Below are 20,193 nucleotides of genomic sequence, written 5' to 3' on the forward strand. Positions count from 1 at the left end.
ATGTGTTGCTTAGACGTCGCACCCTCTGAAACTTTCCATGAGAAATAATCCCTGAAAGGCCCGTAATGAACTATCGGGATCCAAAGGAGGTTTTTGTCAGAAGCCATATTTGAGAAATGAAATCCGGTGCTGTGTGCATGAACATGTATTGTTACTAAGGCCATATGAAACACCACCCCCCATCTCTTAGAAACAGTCCGGTGAGTCTTTTTGTTGAAGCCACCCTTTGATGTTCTAAGATGGCGTACTGAACCACCATTTGTGTTATTTGTTCTGTGTCTGTAGGTGTCAAGCACCAGGATTCCCAGAATTCCTTCTTGGCTTTTCTCAACGCCCCCACCTCAGCGCTGGACCAGTTTGATGTAAGTTTATAAGACCAAAAAATTATAATCCTGATTACAATACAGCTGCTGTTAGCAACCTTATGTCTGTCGGGAATTAATGATTTTAAATCTCTGATCAAGAGCAACTTGAGAATCATAAATATCATTCATCAGCAGGTCATACCCGTCACATGTCTGTGCTTTTTCTTCATGCTTTACCTTGTTGCTTTTTCTTCATATGATTTTTCCACAATCTTTATTTTTGTTCTATCTTTTGGTTGTTTCCTTGCTTCATTCTCTTGTACTTCAGGACTCTTATTCCTCATCCTCATCTTCTTTAATTGAGTTTTGGGAAGACGTAAGTTGTTGTTGGTTAGGCGGAGGTCCACGTGTGTGTAACAGTAGTTGAATGCTGTAGTACTGTAAGAGCTTAGAGCAGAGAAAGACACTTGTAGCCGTATTACGTCAGTACGTTGTTTTGTCTTTGCATCAGTGCGACTGTAAAGAAGAGCAAAAACAATGCAAATATGTCAATCTTTTAAACAAGGTCCACTTTCATCCATTTAAATACTAATGGAAAACATAGATGCAACGAGATAAAGTAATGAAATTCTGATTAACGCAACGTATTTGTTTTAAGTGCATATACTTGTTAAGATTGATGTCTTTTTGAAGTGTTCTGCTCTTGTATGCTTGCTAGTCCTAGTAGGCCAGTGGGCTATTTGAATGGCTTTCTGGTGCTTTCACTTGTGTTGAACATGTAGAGCCACAAAGTATTCAGTATTTCTTTTTAAATCCTACATACTTGTGTAATCACTTTTCTCTTAGCCAGAAAGAGAACTTGGGTTGCTCCATATTGACTTTTCCTGCTCCCTTCCCATCACCATGTGTATTTGATTTTCCCTTTCCCCTCTGTCCTCAGTCCAACCCACACAGACATACAGTAGTCTCCTGCAGTGTTTTCCAGTCCGTGGTTCTTAGTTCCTGGTGCTAGTGACATTGGCAGGGAGGTTGTGCAAATCTCAACTAATGACCTGATCTGAACTAAACTCACCCAACTGAAATATATAGAAATAGACTAAGGAGCACACTTTGATTTAGTTAGCTTAAAATAACGGATAAATGCTTCCAATAATTTGTTAGAGTGATGGATAAAGAGTTAAATAAGTTAGCTATAAGTGACCGGAAAACAGTAAGCTCAAAGTAATGGATATGCTGTGTTGAAATAGTTAGCTAAAAGTAATGGAGCAGATATTTAGTTCTCTAATAGTTAGTTAAAAGTCAAATATATTGGGTTTTGAAATAATTAGCTTAAAGTAGTAGATAAACATTTGATAGTTAGCTGAGAGTAACAGGAAAACAGTTGATAGAATTCGCTAAAAGTCATGGATTGGCAATTGAAATAATTAATTAAAAGTAATAGATAAAGAGTTGAAATAGTTGTCTATACAAAATGGATATACATTTTTGAAATAGTTAGCAAAACCTAATGGATAAATAGTTAAAGGTAATGGATATAAAGTTTGTGTACGTATATTTAAAAAAATCCACATTTATAATGAATCAAAGAAATAGGATTCCTGATCATAAATAGTTGGGAACCACTGAACTAGTTAACTCAGTCTTATGTCCATGTTTCCCCTCAGTGTGTTTACTGTGTGTTAGCTCTGTCACTCTGATATTCATCTCTCTCTCTGCCACTCTGCTCTCCTGCCACTGAAGCGCTCGCCATCCGTTGGCCCAGCTAGCAAAGGCAGACGCGTAAGCACCATCACTGCTCTCTGTGATCTCATGCAGCTTCTAAATGTGCCGTCTCGTCATCTCGGTGTTTTATATGTGTGTGTATTCCCTGCGTATGTTAACTGTGGCTATCTGATTGCATGGCAGGGGTCCTATACACACTTGTATTTATATTTGTGTATTCATTTGTTGGATCTTCCATATTTGAACAACATTGAGTATTGCTATATGTGCTGCCTGTGTGTATTGGTGTCAGTGTAGCTTTGTGAATGGCTGTGCATGGTGTAAGGTGTGTGCTTGGGGTGTCTCAAACTAGCATGGCCACTGGGCTGTGATGTGTTCCTCATGTTCTAATACATGGGGTGCAATAGGATGTGCTCCAGTGGACATGAACACACATCTTGAACCATAATGTCTGTGGATAATGTTTTCAATGTTTTGTATTATGGCACCCACTCTTTCTCTCTACGCATGGATGATGCATATTACTCATAAATACTGCATAAATAACCCTCTACTCCTTTTTTGTGTTCTCCTCCCCTACCTCCTATCATCACTTCCTCATTTCTCTGCATTTCTCCTCCTCTCCTCCCTCCTGCCTCTCCCTCCTCAGGTGGACTCCATGGATAACTTCACCCCCTCCAACACTCCATCCAGGGACGATGACCCAAAGCTGCACCTCAAGTCCCGCTCGCGGTCACCCTCCATGGCCAGTGATATGGAGCCCATAGAGGTCAGCATAAGTCTGGGCATTAAACTCTTGTGTTTTGTGTATTGCCAAGTTTCTGCTTGTTTTAGTACAACAAGACTTTTGTCCTCCCATCACCCAAATATTCCTCATTCCAATCTAATTAACAATTTCCAAAGAAGGTACTACAACTCACAATACTGAGCTTGTCGAAAAAGTCAGTCTCCGTCAATTGCAATTGTCTCAATTATGGAGAAATGTGAGCCATGCAATAAAAAAGAGAAAATGGAACTTGTGTGTTCTCACACTCTTGTCGAACATGGTTTAATACCAGTTTTCTAATTGAGACTCGTGGAACTGGAAAATCAAATTTGGAACAAGTAATTTCAAATGTACCGCAAGCAATCCCATTGCTCACATTCTACTAATATGAACCTCATAGAAACTGTTTATTGGATGTATTTCCAGCTCCTACTTTGTCACATGCATCCTTAGTTCAGATGTTTTGGAAGCCAAGTTTTATAAGTGACAATTCATACACTGTTCAAATACAGTCAAAGTACATTATCTCACTGCTCAATGTTTTACTTTGTTCTGTCATGCAGTTGATAGACCACCCCCCTCGTACAGTCCAGACCCCCACAATGCGCTCAGGAGGGTACGGCAGTATTGGACGCTCCTCTCCTAAGGTAAGACCTTTTTCAGTTGGTTAAATGTCCCCACACTAGACCTTGTTATGTTAAAACCACTCATGATTTTGTCTCCTGCTCATTAATGCTCATTCATGTCTGCCCTCCACAGCCCAAAGCACATCAGTTTGTGGTGAAGTCCTTCAGCACCCCCACTAAGTGTAACCAGTGTACTTCTCTCATGGTGGGGCTCATACGTCAAGGCTGTACCTGTGAAGGTAAGGACAGATTCAAGATTCAAAGTCTTGTCATCTGCACAAAAGCTACATCGTAGTTGTTGGCAATTCAAATCTTAAGCACCAGGCTCTTTAAAAAAAGCAACATACAATAAACATAACAACACTTTGCATTTAGCTGATGCTAACATCCAGAGCTACTTACAATAAGTGCAATTAACCATTTACAAGACTCCCTTGCCCTTAAATAGATTTTAAAATGTCTAAGCAGTCAAACATCTGATTGGTCTCGGCCTGTCTCCCTGTCCACAGTGTGTAACTTCTCCTGCCATGTAACGTGTGCGGACAAGGCTCCAGCTGTGTGTCCCGTGCCCCAGGACCAGACCAAGGGCCCGCTGGGTATCGACCCTCAGAGGGGCATCGGTACTGCGTATGAAGGCACCGTCAGGGTAAGTGAAGGAGTCAAGGAGTCTGCTCACAGATAGTGGTTGTGTGAATTAGAATAGTCAGGGGTTTGGAGGCCCTGATCAGGCAACTTTCCATTTCCAACACTGTAGAAGGTTTTTCCATGATCTTCATGTCTCTAATGAATCACTCATTGATCTCTGTGTCTGTCCTAGGTGCCCAAACCTACGGGGGTGAAGAAGGGCTGGCAGAGGGCGATGGCTGTGGTGTGTGACTTCAAACTGTTCCTGTACGACCTGGGAGAAGGGAAAGCCACTCTGCCAAGTGTCGTAGTCAGCCAAGTCATAGACATGAGGTAAGAGAAGTGGAGGAATTGAAGTTGGGGATTTTAAAAATATATTTTTACTTCAAGTCTTTGAATATTATGTTTCCAGATCAAAATATCTGAAGCTATTTACAGAAGACAAATCAACAAATGGCACATTTATTTTGGTGTATTTTTCAAGATAAATGATTATATTAGTAGATGCAGATGAGTTTCCTGTCGATCAACTAAACCTAGTCTAGGTCTAACCTTTATCTTCTTCCTGTCCTCCAGGGATGAAGAGTTTTCAGTGAGTTCTGTCCTGGCCTCTGACGTCATCCACGCCAGTCGCAAAGACATCCCCTGTATATTCAGAGTAAGTATTCTCAGCTGACTGAAACCAAAACTAGAAAACAATCTGAATTGTTCTCATACAACCTTCCACCTGCCCTCTTTCTCCCCAGGTGACGGCGTCCCTGCTCTCCCCCTCCGCCAACCACAAGCCCTCCATCCTGATCCTGGCCGACAGCGATCAGGAAAGGAACAAATGGGTGGGCCTCCTCAACGAGCTGCACCGCATCCTCAAGAAGAACAAGCTGAAGGAGCGCTTCGTCTACGTCCCCAAGGAGGCCTACGACAGCACCCTGCCGCTCATCAAGACCACGCAGTCTGCGGCTATCATAGGTGAGTCTCAACACTCACGCTCATGCTAAAGAAGGTATAATAGGAAGCTAGTCTTTGAGATTCTAGATCTACAAGATCTCTAGATCTCTACGCAGTCGTTATCTCAACAGTAGAAAGTTATCAAATGAGTACAGAGAATGAATAAAGGAGCTAGCCGATTTGAACATTTTCCGCACAGGAGGTTGTTTTCTGCCTCCTAAGACAAACTGAAATGTCCATCTTGCTTCATTTTCTTCACCCTCAGATCACGAGCGCGTAGCCCTGGGCAACGAGGAAGGCCTTTTTGTAATCCATGTCACCAAAGATGGTAATTAAGATGTTCTACAACACTTGTTTTTTTGTATAGAAAGGCCAAAGCGTCTTCTTCTGTACGTTTATCCTCAAATGTGTTCACACCTTGTCTTCCCCTGCTTCCTCAGAAATTATCCGGGTGGGGGACAACAAGAAGGTGCACCACATCGACCTGATCTCCCAGGAGCAGCTGCTGGCGGTGATCTCCGGCAGGAACCGCCACGTGCGTCTCTTCCCCACGCAGGCGCTGGACGGCCGCGAGACGGAGTCCTACAAGCTGGCAGAGACAAAGGGCTGCCAGACCGTCGTCTCCGGCCCCGTGCGCAACGGCTCCCTCACCTGCCTCTGCGTGGCCATGAAGAGGCAGGTCATCTGCTACGAGGTGAGAACACACAGTCGAACAAATCATTCTTTATTTCAGTCAAACTGAGAATTAGTGCCATGTCTTTCCCTTTTATCATATTGCTGAATAAAGGTCTTTGTCCTCGTGCAGGTGAATAAGAGTAAAGCTCGTCACCGCCGGCTGAGAGAGGTGCAGGCCCCGGGGCCCGTTCAGTGGATGGGTCTGCTCAGTGAGCGGCTCTACGTTGGATACCAGTCTGGATTCACCCGCTACAGGTACTGATATCAATACAGTGGAGATGTTCCTCTCATGGGTTTAGATCTGGTTTTGTTCCTGCAGTTTGTTAACATTCAGTGAAAAGGTATTAAGGTCCTTCACTTGAAACCATCACACACGACACGTCCTGCTTTCAAAAACGTACTTAAGTATACTGTAAGTATGTACTATTATAAGCAAAATGTACTCTAAGTATCAACATTGAGTAATTGTGCAGTAAAATGTCAGTGTTTTGAAGTAATAGTTGATGTTTTTTGATAAACATAACTGCTGCATTCATGTGTTTGATTCATGTTACTGCTGCAGGTGTTCATGGTTTGCTCATCTGAACTCCCTTACTTACGGTTGTGTAGTCTAATCTAGAACAAAGCATTATATTCTATAAGATCGTCATGTTTGTAACTTTTTCCCTGTGCCTTTTTCAAATCGAAACTTTTAGGAGTTCTCCTATTTCCAGATTTGTGATAAATGTTCCACCTGTTCCAAGAGTCTTTAAAAGTATAGTTGATGTAGCTTAGGAAGTATAAACACTTCATCTTTTAGTTTATTAAGAAACATGTACACTCCAAATGACCTTAAGTAAATAACCTTAAAAGCTGTGTGATAAATGAAGGGGAATAAGGAGTAACATATTAGTTTCTGAGATCTGTAGCAGTTGAAAGAGTATTTCCCTCGTATACAAAAGGATACTCCAGTTTGGTCCAAGTATATTGAATGTGCATTCAGTAAGTAAGGTCATTGTTTTATGTTTCTCCACATTTATGAATGTGATGACTCTGACCTCCACAGTGTCCATGGTGACGTGTCCCCCGTCAACCTGCTCCACCCCGAGGACCACACCCTGGCCTTCATCCCGCAGCAGGGCCTGGATGCTTTCTGCGCTGTGGAGATCTCCAGCAAGGAGCTGCTGCTGTGCTTCAGCTCCATCGGGGTGTACGTGGACTCTCAGGGCCGCCGGTCCCGGCAGCAGGAGCTCATGTGGCCCGCTGTGCCCATCTCCGCCTGTGAGTGCACGTCTGAATGGTTATTAACATGGAGATCACATATAGAGGCTCATTTGAAAAACCTATGCTGCTTTCTTTTGTCCAGGCTACAACGCCCCCTACCTGTCGGTGTACAGTGAGAACGCTGTGGATGTATTCGATGTCAACACCATGGAGTGGATTCAGACCATCCCTCTGAAGAAGGTCAGTGCTGAAGCTTTAGCAGGAATAGGCCCAATTCCAAAGCGCCCCCTACACACGAGAGTCCGCCACATTAAGCGCCGTTATCTGAAGGTATCTCTGGCTCCACCTGCTGGATTTAAAAAAGAATCCTACTTGCCTCTGTCGTCATAGAAACCTGACTCATTCCCCTGAATGGCCGCATGCCGCATGAATAGAAAAAAAAAGTCCTTATGGTTAAGTTTACTTTACATCAGTTGACATAATGAAAAGAAATGGAGCAGATCAGAATACGTTACACTGGGGAGACTATGTTTGCGAGAGTTACTCAATTTTAGAACAAAAGAAAAATACAAAGATATAATTAAAATAGTAAGTTAAATGTAAAAAGGTGCAAAAAGAAGATGCAATTAAATAAAAATCTTTATACAAACATAAGATAAAGGAAATAAAAGAATTGCACAGGTTATACAAGAAGGTTAAGATGGTCAGAGCTGCTGATCGCTGCAGTTAGTCTAGTAGCAGCCTATTGACCCATGCCATGGCTTGATTATATCTATCTAATGCTTCCTCTTCAGGTGCGACCTCTGAATGTGGACGGCTCTCTGAACCTGCTGGGCCTGGAAACAGTGCGGCTGATCTACTTCAGAAACAAGATGGCCGGTAAGAATTCACAAGTGTATTGTGGAAAGAAGAAAAATAATATGAACTGCAAAAATGTCAAGAATGACACAAATAATCCTCAGATGTTTTCCATTGTTTTCCATCAAGTAGAAGGTTTTATTTCTGCCAGTTGCGTCCAGAGTTAGCTAGCTGGATATGTAGCTACAGTTTCCAGGACTTGTTGTCACCTTTTCTTTTGAATAAAAGCAAGTTGGGTGACAGGAGAAAGTTTGACATGCCAGTCAGAACAACTAAAGTATGTTTGCAACACTTTGTAGTCTCTCTCGTAAACAACCTATGTCCTTGTTGTGACCTCACAGAGGGAGATGAGCTGGTTGTCCCGGAGACGTCAGACAACAGCAGGAAGCAGCTGGTGCGCAGCATGAACAACAAGAGACGCTTCTCCTTCAGGATACCGGAGGAGGAGCGGCTCCAGCAGAGGAGGTAGACCACCTGCAGCACACACACACACACATCTATACTCGCTCTGAGTCGCTGTGTTACCAAAGCACTCAGGAACACGAGAATATAACACAACAGAAACACAGACGCATCACAATTAAAAGTAAAGATGACATTGTTTTAAGAGTCATGTGACTAAGAAAGTGTCTGAAGAGAGAATCTAAACGATACGAACAATACGAAAGAATCAGGGAATACATGTCATCTTCAAGTGACCATTAAAGAGGCCCTCTTATGCTTTTTGGGGTTTTCCATTTCTCTTCTCTGTTTACTTCCTTAAGATAGTGACATCACTTTGTAACACTCACTCTTCTATAAACCAGCATTCCAACCCATTGTACATGATAAGCTAAGAGGCGGGGCATGTCTAAGCAGTTGACCAACCACAACAGAGCGGGCTAGCACAACATGTTGTTCCTCTTCTTATGTGCTGTGTCATCAATCAATCAATGTTTATTTATATAGCCCAATATCACAAATGTTACATTTGTCTCAGTGGACTTCACAGTTTGTACAGAATATCAGTATGACAATACGACACCCTCTGTCCTTAAACCCTCACATCGTACAAGGAAAAACTTCCAGAGAAAACCCACAGTTTAAAGGGAAAAATGGGAGAAACCTCAGGGAGAGCAACAGAGGAGGGATCCCTCTCCCAGGACGGGCAGACGTGCAATAGATGCCGTGTGTAAATTGAAAAGATAATACATTTGCAACATAGGTAGTCCAAATGTTTGGAAATGCATGTGTGTATAATAAGAAGATGAATCCACAAGGATATCCATCCAGGACTTATGATCCAGGACCGCAGCCACGACTCAAGATCCAGGACTCGCGATCCATGACACAGGACCGCAGGATCATCCATGACTCCGGATCCCGGCGTATATAGACACCAAAAAGAAAGACATTTGGAGAAGCTGGGTTAATCGGAACATGAGAGTACACAGGTATAGACAGAGAGAAGGAAGAAGTAAGAGGTCCCCCGACAAACTAAGCCTATATCAGCAAAACTAGGGGCTGAATCTAATCAGCCCTAACTATAAGCTTTATCAAAAAGGAAGGTCTTAAGCGCACTCTTAAAAACGGATAGGGTGTCTGCCGTCCGAACACAAACTGGAAGCTGATTCCACAAAAGTGGAGCTTGATAAGAAAAGGCTCTGGCTCCCATTGTACTTTTAGAGACTCTTGGAACAACCAACAACCCTGCATTCTTGGAACGCAATGCCCTAGTAGGACAATAGGGTATAATGAGTTCTTTAAGGTAAGATGGCGCCTGCCCATTCAGGGCTTTGTAGGCGAGAAGAAGAATTTTAAATTCTATCCTGTGTTCTATAGGGAGCCAGTGTAAGGCAGCCAGAACAGGAGTAATGTGGTCCCCTTTCCTAACTCTGGTTAGTACACGAGCTGCAGCATTTTGAATCAGCTGAAGCGACTTGACTGACTTCTTGGTACACCCTGATAATAAGGAGTTACAATAATCCAGCCTTGAAGTAACAAATGCATGGACTAGTTTCTCTGCATCGTTTTGAGGCAAGATATGCCTGATTTTTGCAATGTTAAGTAGATGGAAGTATGCGGTCCTTGAAATTGATTTTATGTGGGCGTTAAAGGATAAATCCTGATCAAATATAACACCAAGATTCCTTACAGTCTCACTGGAGGCCAAATGAATTCCATCCATAGTTAATATATCTTTAGATAATTTGTTTCGTAGATTCTTCGGGCCAAGTACAATAACTTCAGTTTTGGTCGTGTTTAACATCAAAACATTTAAGGTCATCCACGTTTTTAAGTCCTTGAGGCAGTCTTGAATTTTATTTAGATGATTAATTTCATCAGGCTTGATTGATAAATATAGTTGAGTATCATCCGCATAACAATGAAAGTTTACAGAATGATTCCTTATAATATTGCCTAACGGAAGCATATATAGTGTGAACAAAATAGGTCCAAGCACTGAGCCCTGTGTGTGTTTGTGGTTCCAGAGAGATGCTGCGAGATCCCGAGATGAGGAACAAGCTGATCTCTAACCCCACCAACTTCAACCACGTGGCCCACATGGGACCAGGAGACGGGATCCAGATCCTCAAAGACCTGCCCATGGTAGAGACCTAAATCTGAACATTAGCACCACTTGCACGTTGTTAAAGACTTGTGTGAGCACAAGGAAGGGAGGGGATCATATAGGATGATCTCAAGGATCGTAATAAAAAAAAACACCAGCTATAAGTTGTAGGATATATATATGAGATATTATAAAATAAAATAAGTCAAACCAGAGCCAGATTCATAAAAAAACAATATTTCTTTATTTTTATGAATACAGGGGAAAGCTGTATCCTTGTAATGACATGTAATCCTTATTTTTATAAAAAAGATATGCAAACATATTTTATTCCTAAACATGTTAAGTTAAAGTGATTCCAATAGGTTTAGGTTTGATGTTATTTATTCTTTATTAATGCAGGGGGAAGTCATGTTTTTACTTAGATATTTTATATAAATGGGGAAAAAAGCAAACATATTTGATTCTTAGAACAAGATTCCAATATGTTTATGATTATCAGGATATTATTCCAAATGATTTGGAGCTGGATAATCATTACATACATTTGTTAATAACACACTGTGAACACCACAGGGGAGTCAGCACAGAAACACACGTGCACATTCAAGCAGACAAAACTTGGGAGTGTGCGATGTGTTAGTAGCCCGGGTTCAGAGCCAGCCCCCCCCTGGCCTTTAGCATGCTAACACTCAGCACCCGCTTTGTGCTCTGAGCGGCTTGATGTCTCCCACGCTGACCCTCCTCTTCATCACATCCCTTCATCCTGTGAAGTTCTCCCTCCTCCTGTCAGGCTGCTTTTATAGACACTGTGCATGCAAACCTCAGCGACCAATCACAGCTTAGCGTTCAGCTGCATGTAGTGTGTGTCACTGCCTCCTCCTCACTGCTGTCCCCTGCACTGCACTCCGTGTGTGTGTATGTTTGCTCCGTGCGTGTTTAAATCAGAACGTCCGTGTTCAGGAGAGCCGGGCGGGCTTCAGCGGCTCCGTCAGCATCCCCTCCATCACCAAGAACCGGGCGGAGCCGGGCCGCTCCATGAGCGCCAGCAGCGGGCTGGGCATACGTGAGTACGGAGCCGAATGAACTCCACTTTACTTCCTGTTTGCTGCTGCTCCCTGACCCCCCCTCTCTCTCCAGGCTCCTCCTCTCAGAACGGCAGTGCACTCCGCAGAGAGCTGTCGGGGGGGAGCTACAGCTCCAAACGGCAGACCATGACCTCCCCCTCGGAGAGCTCCCTGTCCTCAGGGGGGGGCATGGACTGCGGCGACGCTCCGCTCTCACAGTTTGACAGAGAGGTGAGTAACACTGAGCTTAGAGCTCCATGTGCGGTTGACTAGATACTAAAAGAAACCCTGTCTCTTTAAGAGGGCTGGTGTGGATGAGCTGAACCACTAATGTTCCACTAACTGACGGCTCTTTGTTAAACCAGGCTTTAGTCCCAGCTCTGTATGAACCCAAAGGCACTTCATTGTTTCCCTGCCATCCGACTGTAGACGCTAGTGTTGAAGATCAAATATTATAGAAGCGATAATATTGCTCCCCATTCAAACACCTCCCCCTGAACCCATCCGTCACACGCATCCCGCCCCCGGGTGCAGGCCTCCACCTCATCCCAGTCACACACACCGTTCGCTCCCTGTGATGTAAGCGCTTTAAAGTGATACCTGCTGTAGCGTTAGCTCGGGCTAGCTGTTGCCTATTAATGTTTGAAGGTCCCTGTAGTAAGTATATTCCCCAAAAACACAAACTAAATGACTAGGATGAAACGTAGCCATTGCGATTTTTGGGCAACTTCAATACGCCTGCCATCTCTCCCGTGGCTCCCCCCCCCCCCCCCCTCATCCTCTTGGCCCCATCAGCCTGGACGCTCCATGTTTTGCCACATGCCTTCCCCTCCACCCTCATTCAGCCGTGCCTCGCCCCCTTCCCCCCCCCTCCCCCGGCATGTTGTCTGTGGGCCGGGCGCTGAGTGTGAAATCTCCTCTGCAGTGGCAGGCGGTCTCCCCGTCGGAGAAGACCCCCGATCTGAAAAGGGCTTTAAGGACCCTGCTTAGTAAGATGAAGGTAATGTCAACACCTGAGAGTGGCACTGAGTATCTACACACACACACACACACACACACACACACACACACACACACACACACACACACACACACACACACATGCGTGTGCACACACACACACACACACACACACACACACACACACACACACACACACACACACTGTCATTCCCATAAACACACACATTAGCCTCCGTCCACTTGCACCTGATGGCTGTCCCATGTTTCACCGGAGCGTCAGCTGCACCTCCCTCACCCGGCCTCCTCATGTTTTTCTGTTGCTGATAAACGGTGCACACGCTGCTGCTCCATCTCCTCCACCCTCACAGAGCATGTCTGCTTCACACGGCCCCCCGACAGACGCCATGTTCCTCACATGAGCTGTCCCCCTCGCAGCAAAATAAGACAAAAATAATAAGGGTGCTGTGTCGTCTGCTCGGGGTTCACCCTGCAGGATGTACCGATCACAAACAGCCAATCAGATGGCAGCTGCATGCTTCAGAGTGGTTCTGATATCTTTGTCTGATGATGATGATGATGATGATGAGGATGACCGCTTTGAAACACAGCATCACATCCACAAAGATGTGTACAATATGTAGCTGGGCAGTGCTCCTCCAACACACACTGTGCAGTTTCAATCAGAAATACCTCATGACCTCTGCGGGGAAATACGGTTACAGCTACGCCAATTCTCTAATAGAAATGTATATGTTAACCAGGGCTGCATGATTTGGGGAAAAAACGAATTGTGATTATTTTGACTAACATCACTAACATTATTAACATATAACATTATCTAAGGTGTGGTTTTGTTTTTGGAGAGGATCTGTAACACTTCAATCCTTAATGATAATCATTTATACATTTACTTTAAGAAATATTGCGCCTTCTTCCACACTACACTAGTTACTGGATTTTGAATACTTTTTTATGAATTGAGCAACCCTAAAATAAATGATCAGAAACGTACATGATAACTTACATTATACAAGAAATAAATGCAGTTGAAATGTATATGAAAACAGCGCAGTGCCCAGCTGCATGAGCGGTGAAACACATGATGTCCATGTGTTGAGTGATGGGATGTAGAAGGTGGAGATGTTAGAAGAGTAAGCTCTGTGGTGTTTATAGAATCACAGGAGACTGTTGCACATCAGAGAGTCACTGAACAGGAACATCTGTATCCAAGCAACACATCAGATCATTACCCATCCCATAATAACCTGAGGACATGATCACTGGATCACAGTGTCCTGTAGCACACATGTCGTTTCTCCTCCTCAGTATCATGTGTGTTTCCTCTCCTAAGGACAGTCCTACTGTATGTGTAGTACAGTATGACCCCCCCCCCCCCATCTGGCCTGCTGCATGTTGGTTTTCCCTCAGCTGTTCATCTGCTGCTGATGTGGGATGTAGCCCTAAAACCTGGGAATGAGTCTGCCATTTTGTTTTGCGGAATGTCTTTGATAAAATGATGACTTTATATATTTTATTGCATAATGCACATTCTTACTTCTTATATTATATATTATATAATACATTATATTTTAAATAATACATTATATTTTAAAATGTATTCTGTAATGGAACAACCCAGACGGTATTATTAAAGCTTTTCTGAATCTGATTGTGCACTATAAAGAGATTCCTCCCTGCAGCGCTCTGTTAGCCTCCAGAGAGCTAGCCGTTAGCTCCTGAGTGTTAGACATACTGTATGTTTTATATGGACATAACTGAACTAACGTGTCTCTCTCTCCCCTGTTCCTTTATCTTCCCCCGAACTTCACCCACTCTCTTCCTCTCCTCTTTCTGTCCGTCCTCCCCCCCTCCAGGACTCGGACTCCCCCCGTCACTCCACGGCCTCCAACAGCTCCACCTTCAGCAGCCCCCCCAGCCCGGCCTCCCCCCACAAGGCCAAGTCCCTGTCCCTGGAGAGCACAGACCGGATGGGCTGGGACACATGAGCCTGACACCTCTTCCCCCCCGCCACCCCCCGACCGACAGCACAGGACTCCTTCCCCCCCCCCCCTCACTGCCCAGAGAACTGCACCTCCTGACGAACATTTGTCCCACTTTACGACCTCAAATTGTCTCATCGTACTTCCGAGACGCGGAGTCGTCAATTCTGAGGGAGAACTTTAAAAATGAGTGTACATGTGGGTGCTGATGTTTGAGGTGTGTGTGTGTGTGTGTGTGTGTGTGTGTGTGTGTGTGTGTGTGTGTGTGTGTGTCTGTGTGTGAGAGAGAGAGAGAGAGAGAGAGAGAGAGAAGCTGTATGCGTTTGCCAAGAAGAGTGTGTGCATGTGATAATTCAGAAAGGGCATACGATATAGGAATGAAGCGCTCCCGTCTTTTTGCTATCAACCGAAGCGTCATCAACACTACTCTGTTTGTGTGTGTGTGTGCTTCCCCCCCCCCCCCCCCCCCCCCCCCCCGCTGAGATTCATTCAGAGACTCAAAAGCCTCACGATGCAACAAAAAGAGAAGAGGATTATAATGAGAGAAAAGGATTTGTACTTGTACATAGGACCCGTTGGGTTTTAGGGGACGATATTTTAATTTATTTATCATTCTTAGAAGGGAGGCTTGTTTTGCTTCATGGCCAGAATCAGACGGGTGGAGTTTAGCCCCCCTGCTTTAGCCCACCTCACCTTTCTTTGCTTTCTCTTTGGGTGCTGCAAACAATTCTAAATGTAAAAAAAAAAAAAAAGGAGAAAGGATTTTTTTTTTTTGCTCATGATATTAAGTGCAGTGACTTTATACTATTTTTTTATTTTGACCATCAGCAAAAAGCTACTAGGACATCATCACATCTGTGCTCTCTCCTTATTGGTCCAACGCGAGTGACATCATGGTCATAGTGTAGACGCTCCGCCTTGCTGTACAACCAAACTGACCAACAGGTTCCCATCACAATAATGTACATAGGTTCAAAGTAGAGAGTAATATATGATAAGGAAATACTTTAGAGAACTACACAGGAGAGACAAAAAGATCCTCCTTGACGTTTATTTCTTATTTCCTTTGTTTTCAGAGTGATTCGGGTTGTGTTCACACAAAAAGCCATTTTAAACCACTTTTTTTTTACCCATTGATTTATAATTTGTTTTATATTTTATGTATGACACGTTGTTTTCTTTTCCCACTCTGTTTGCGTTTGGATCAACACTACTGTAGAGTGAACATTTATCACACATGTACCCACACACACACACACGCACGCACGCACACACACACACACACACACACACACACACACACACACACACACACACACACACACACACACACACACACACACACACACACACACACACACACACACACACACACACACACACACACACACACGCGCCCACGCACACACACGCGCTGAGGTTGTGTTTTATGCCTTCGTCCTGCTCCTCCTCCTCCTCACTGTCGGAGGAGGAATTGAAAATGTAATCTAATCTTTTCCGTCAACAGAAACTGTAGTGTTGATTTAACCCAAAAACAAAAAAGGACATTAGAGGATGTTCTTTCTCATGTATACTCTGAAGACACATTTGTTAAAAAACACTACAAAGGAGAATGTAAAACACTTAAAGCCAGATGAATGAACCTCAGTGCTGCCTGTTGTCTGGAAGGGCTGGATGTCTACACCCCCGAGTAGAAAGGCCTCTGTAACCTCCTGATGGAAAAGTGCTTCGGTCCAGGAATGCTTCATACGGCAGAAGGGAGTCAAACTGTACGGGAACAACATTAAACACTAAATAAAATGTGGCTCTAACGTGGTATTATCTGTAAGAACGCACAGTATTCTAATACTGACCTGTCAGAATCTAAACTATTCCATTGTGTTTGTTAGAAAGGGACACAAAAACCAAGTGGCGCTAAAATAACCCATTCCAAGTGTTTTTATGAAGTATTCCATTTTATATAAAGAGAAGGGGGGGGGGGGGGGTTAGTTCAAACAACCACCTATTTTAAAAGCTAGTGAGTCTCCTGGAGTTTCTGTAGAATGTATTAGATGGATGGGGAGGGGTGGGGGTGTTTTATTATCGGCCAATATTGTACAGAAAAACTGATCCTACACATCCCAGTTAAAGGAAAGAGAAACTCAGGAATTGTCCGAAGAACCAATGAATTATTTTCCTCTCGATGGGAATGATAAGTAAGGTGAGGAGACGAGTGTACAGAAGAGGTGGAGGCGGCAGGATAAAGGTGGAGAAAATGTTTTCAGGCTGGCAGGGGGTTTGAGTGCCACAGTGGTAAGAAAATCAACAAAAAAAATTCAAACGCCTTTGCATTTCAGTGAGGTCTTATCTACAGTACCTTCTATATTATTTTTGCTCTTTCATATCATATTACACTTTGTTTTTTTTTCTAGGATTGCTTTGTAATAATTTGTACAGTTTTGCATGTTATAGATGTAATCATTTTTGTTTTCGGTTTGTTGTTTTACTTGCTCCTTTTTTGAACGGTTTGGGCGTTTTACTGAGGATAACCCACTACAGGTGATGTAGAATCTGTTTTGCACAAAAAAAAATATTTAAGGTGTAAGGTCAAAACAAAAAATAATGTATGGAACTGGCTGCCACACTTATGTGGAGAGCTCATTATATTAACCTGACTCCGATGTATTTCAATAAAGCGGAGGGCTGTTACAAATACAACCCTGTGTGTCGCTGTGTGGTCATTACGCTGACAAATGTACATTCTTAAAAAAAACTTTATTACAAATGAACAGCAGAAGTTTTTACAGCTTTACAAGATTTGCCACTCGAGGAAATGTTGCTCTAACATTTGACAGCAGCTATACGAGCAAGGACACATGTTTAAAGGACGGACTAACTGAGAGTTCACTCTCGTTTAAGGGCGACTATCATCTATTCACTGTAAGGCAGGAGTTTGGATTCAGCTCTGTTCCTGTTGCGGCCCTTTGCTTCTGTCGCCATTACATCGGCACACCAAGCAATGAAGAACCTCAATATCAAAACAAATGTGAAATGAGAGAAGGCTTTTATAAAGTTCATGAGTCATGTACAGCATATATAAAGAGCGCTTGTTCCTTACACTTCTTGCACATTTGTTGGATTTCATGTGGAGTTTCAAATTGGATGTGAATAAACATCAGGTTAATGAACCAGGATCGATTTGATGCTGAATAATAATGCAGGCGCAGTGACGGGTGCAAAGTGTTTACATGTAGCCATAAAAAACACCCTGCCTCCGCCCAAACTAAACAGAGGGCGGTGTAATGTCCATCACTCAGTCCTTTATACAAACAGTTACAGTCAAAAACATCCAGTGCATCTGTCAGAGTTCTCCAGTGTTTCACAGGGCACCATCAGCACCATGCAATCCATGGTGGGGTGTAAACTGGTCAAAGTTTAAAGTTCAGTTTTTGAGAGTGGGGTAAAGCTGAGAGGACATTTTAAGGTGTGGACCCACACCACCCTCCACCCTCTGGCAGGATGTAGCTGACGTCATCAGTTACAGCTTCCGCTCTGCGCTCCATCACCTCCTCCGCCCTCTGAGAGGCTCGCTGTGGATCCTCACATTCTTTCCCTTTCTAGAAACGGAGAGTCTTTTCTACAGTCCTCTGAAGTATCGAAGTGGTGCTCAGGCGGTCCCTCCGTCCTCCTCCAGCACTCGGTGGATCCCGTTGCCAGGGCCCCCGAGCACAGCCTGGGTGGTGCTGGTAAGGTCCCTGACGCTGCTGTGCCTCGATTGGCTCTCCAGCCTCTGGGTGGAGCCGTGGCGGGACAGGCTGTCCAGGCGGGTGGTGCTGCAGTGGCGCGGCGGGTCGTGGAGGCGGGGCATGCTGCCGTAGGGGGGGCGCTCGTCTGCCGCCCGGAAGCTGGGGGCGGTGTACCTGCGACAGAAACAGCAGCGTCAGGAGGTGGACTCTGAGGGGGAGGGGGGGTTCAGAATCTCAGAGCTACACCCACCTGTCGTCACGGTTGCGGTGCAGGCTGCCATGGTAACTACTCATCTTTGAGCGGGTGCTGCGGACCGAGCCGGCCCGGCTGGTGCTGCCGCTGGGGGGCTCGTCCAGCATGGCCAGGTGGGTGGAGGAGGCGTGGGTGGAGGTCCCCTGGGTGGAGGTGCCCCGGGACTTTCTGACGATGGGGGTGTTGGGGTCCCGGAGCAGCAGCTGGGCGAAGTCGGGCTCCTTTAGCACCTGCCGGCTGTCGTTCACCATCCGGCTGCGGCGGGTGGAGGGGGGGGAGGAGGGGGCGGAGCAGGAAGAGCAGGAAGAGGAGGAGGAGAGTAGAGGGAGGGAGAGGCGCAGCAGGGAGGGGAGGGACAGGGGGAAGGTAGAGAGGCGGGGGGGGGTGTGGTAGAAGAGGATGGAGGAGTGGGTGGAGCAGGCGGGGGGAGAGGGGGTTAATGCTCTGATTGGAGGGGGGGTGCAGAGAAGGGTCAGTGTTCACCACCAAGCCACACAACTACACACATCTACACACCTGTCGTTAGCCAAACATCGGAGACCTTGCACTGTGCTCTACTGATCTGCTCCAGGTGCTCCATGTATCCCATAATAATCCAGTTGGAATGCCTCACCATATTTAAAGGGAGGACATGAACATTTCTTGAATGGCTTATCATTTGGATGAATGCTAAAGTTTGAATCTATTAATGTCAGTCAGGACTTCTGTTGTTTGAACTTGGCTTATCAGTGGAGTCAGTCAATTGATCCCAATACATTCATCATATTTAAATTGTCTTCATATTGATTGTGTATGTTTCTTTCTATAAGAATATGTAAATATGTTTTATGCAAGAATAAATAATGAGATTAAAATATACCGTTGTTTTTATTTAATGATCACTACAAAGGGATGAAATGAATAGCATTCTGCTCATACTTCCACATCATGGGAGGGAGCTCTTAAGATTGTTTTTGACTAGTGTTGAGCGTCTCATATGAAACTCCTTAGTGTCAGGTATAAAGTACGTACTCCTTGTGTCTCTTGCCGTGGAAGAAGCCCGCCCACTCGAAGCACGTCTTCTTGCTGCCCACCCAGAACACGGAGGGGATTCCCACGATCAGCATCATCACGTACTTCGTGAGGAAGAGGGCGAGGTCCGGGCGGCTGGTGCGCTCCACCTGCAGCACACACACACAAGGTTAATGCTCGAGAAGGGGGGTGTGTGTGTGTGTGTGTGTGTGTGTGTGTGTGTGTGTGTGTGTGTGTGTGTGTGTGTGTGTGTGTGTGTGTGTGTGTGTGTGTGTGTGTGTGTGTGTGTGTGTGTGTGTGTGTGTGTGTGTGTGTGTGTGTGTGTGTGTGTGTGTGTGTGTGTGTGTGTGTGTGTGTGTGTGTGTGTGTGTGTGTGTGTGTGTGTGTGTGTGTGTGTGTGCGAGAATTAGGCCAGTAGGCTAAAATGTTGAAAAAGTATGGTATTTGGAGGAAAGAAAAGGTCATAATATATCTGAAAAAACATAGAACAGTACGTCCGAACATGTCATGGTATAAAATGGCATATGTAAAAAATATCAGAAAAAAGGACACAGTATAGTGTGTCCAACATATAAGACATAGTATGGTAAACCGAGAGAAAGTCAGAGTATATTATGTCAAAAATATCAGAAGAAAATATCTAGTAGAGTATTTTGAAAAAAATCTGAAAAAGCGACATACGTTGAATATATCGAAAAAAAACAACATAGTATATAGTATGTTGAAATTATCATGACATTTGATGACATTATCAAATCTTAAATAATACCTCATTTAGGTTGTTGTCGGCCACTGAGATTTTAAATGAACGACTGAATACTATACAGTTCAAATCACTTTAGTTTCCATTCTCTGAGACGGAGCAGGAAGCTGCTGCTGCCTTCTGTCTCAGCAACAAG

The 20,193-nt window shown here is 44.4% G+C and overlaps 2 protein-coding genes across 10 annotated transcripts in view; one reads left to right on the plus strand and one right to left on the minus strand.

Moving 5' to 3' along the window:
• cdc42bpab (CDC42 binding protein kinase alpha (DMPK-like) b) overlaps positions 1-17,002 on the plus strand; it is a 93,850-nt gene extending 76,848 nt beyond the window's left edge. Inside the window, exons 23-44 of one of the 9 annotated variants that reach the window (XM_079644644.1) lie at positions 286-362; positions 634-681; positions 2,046-2,084; positions 2,677-2,796; positions 3,357-3,440; positions 3,553-3,658; positions 3,929-4,065; positions 4,237-4,376; positions 4,620-4,701; positions 4,790-5,009; positions 5,254-5,316; positions 5,429-5,682; positions 5,794-5,918; positions 6,709-6,923; positions 7,009-7,106; positions 7,661-7,745; positions 8,066-8,189; positions 10,196-10,313; positions 11,239-11,341; positions 11,416-11,573; positions 12,268-12,342; positions 14,180-17,002. In XM_079644644.1, coding sequence (XP_079500770.1) covers positions 286-362; positions 634-681; positions 2,046-2,084; positions 2,677-2,796; positions 3,357-3,440; positions 3,553-3,658; positions 3,929-4,065; positions 4,237-4,376; positions 4,620-4,701; positions 4,790-5,009; positions 5,254-5,316; positions 5,429-5,682; positions 5,794-5,918; positions 6,709-6,923; positions 7,009-7,106; positions 7,661-7,745; positions 8,066-8,189; positions 10,196-10,313; positions 11,239-11,341; positions 11,416-11,573; positions 12,268-12,342; positions 14,180-14,311 — 2,603 coding nt within the window. In that variant the 3' untranslated portion in view covers positions 14,312-17,002. Of the gene's footprint in view, positions 1-285; positions 363-633; positions 682-2,045; positions 2,085-2,676; positions 2,797-3,356; positions 3,441-3,552; positions 3,659-3,928; positions 4,066-4,236; positions 4,377-4,619; positions 4,702-4,789; positions 5,010-5,253; positions 5,317-5,428; positions 5,683-5,793; positions 5,919-6,708; positions 6,924-7,008; positions 7,107-7,660; positions 7,746-8,065; positions 8,190-10,195; positions 10,314-11,223; positions 11,342-11,415; positions 11,574-12,267; positions 12,343-14,179 lie in introns of all 9 variants that reach the window. The other 8 variants (XM_079644643.1, XM_079644645.1, XM_079644646.1 and 5 more) reach the window with 8 other exon arrangements.
• The window catches only part of fzd3a (frizzled class receptor 3a), a 32,781-nt gene continuing 27,352 nt past the window's right edge, over positions 14,765-20,193 (minus strand). The window contains exons 7-9 of the mRNA XM_079644652.1: positions 19,295-19,443; positions 18,281-18,538; positions 14,765-18,204 (exon numbers count right to left, since the gene is read on the minus strand). Coding sequence (XP_079500778.1) covers positions 17,952-18,204; positions 18,281-18,538; positions 19,295-19,443 — 660 coding nt within the window. The 3' untranslated portion in view covers positions 14,765-17,951. The remainder of the gene's footprint in view (positions 18,205-18,280; positions 18,539-19,294; positions 19,444-20,193) is intronic.

Source organism: Notothenia rossii (genome assembly GCF_949606895.1).
Source record: "Notothenia rossii genome assembly, chromosome: 8".
NCBI classification, from domain to species: Eukaryota; Metazoa; Chordata; class Actinopteri; order Perciformes; family Nototheniidae; genus Notothenia; species Notothenia rossii.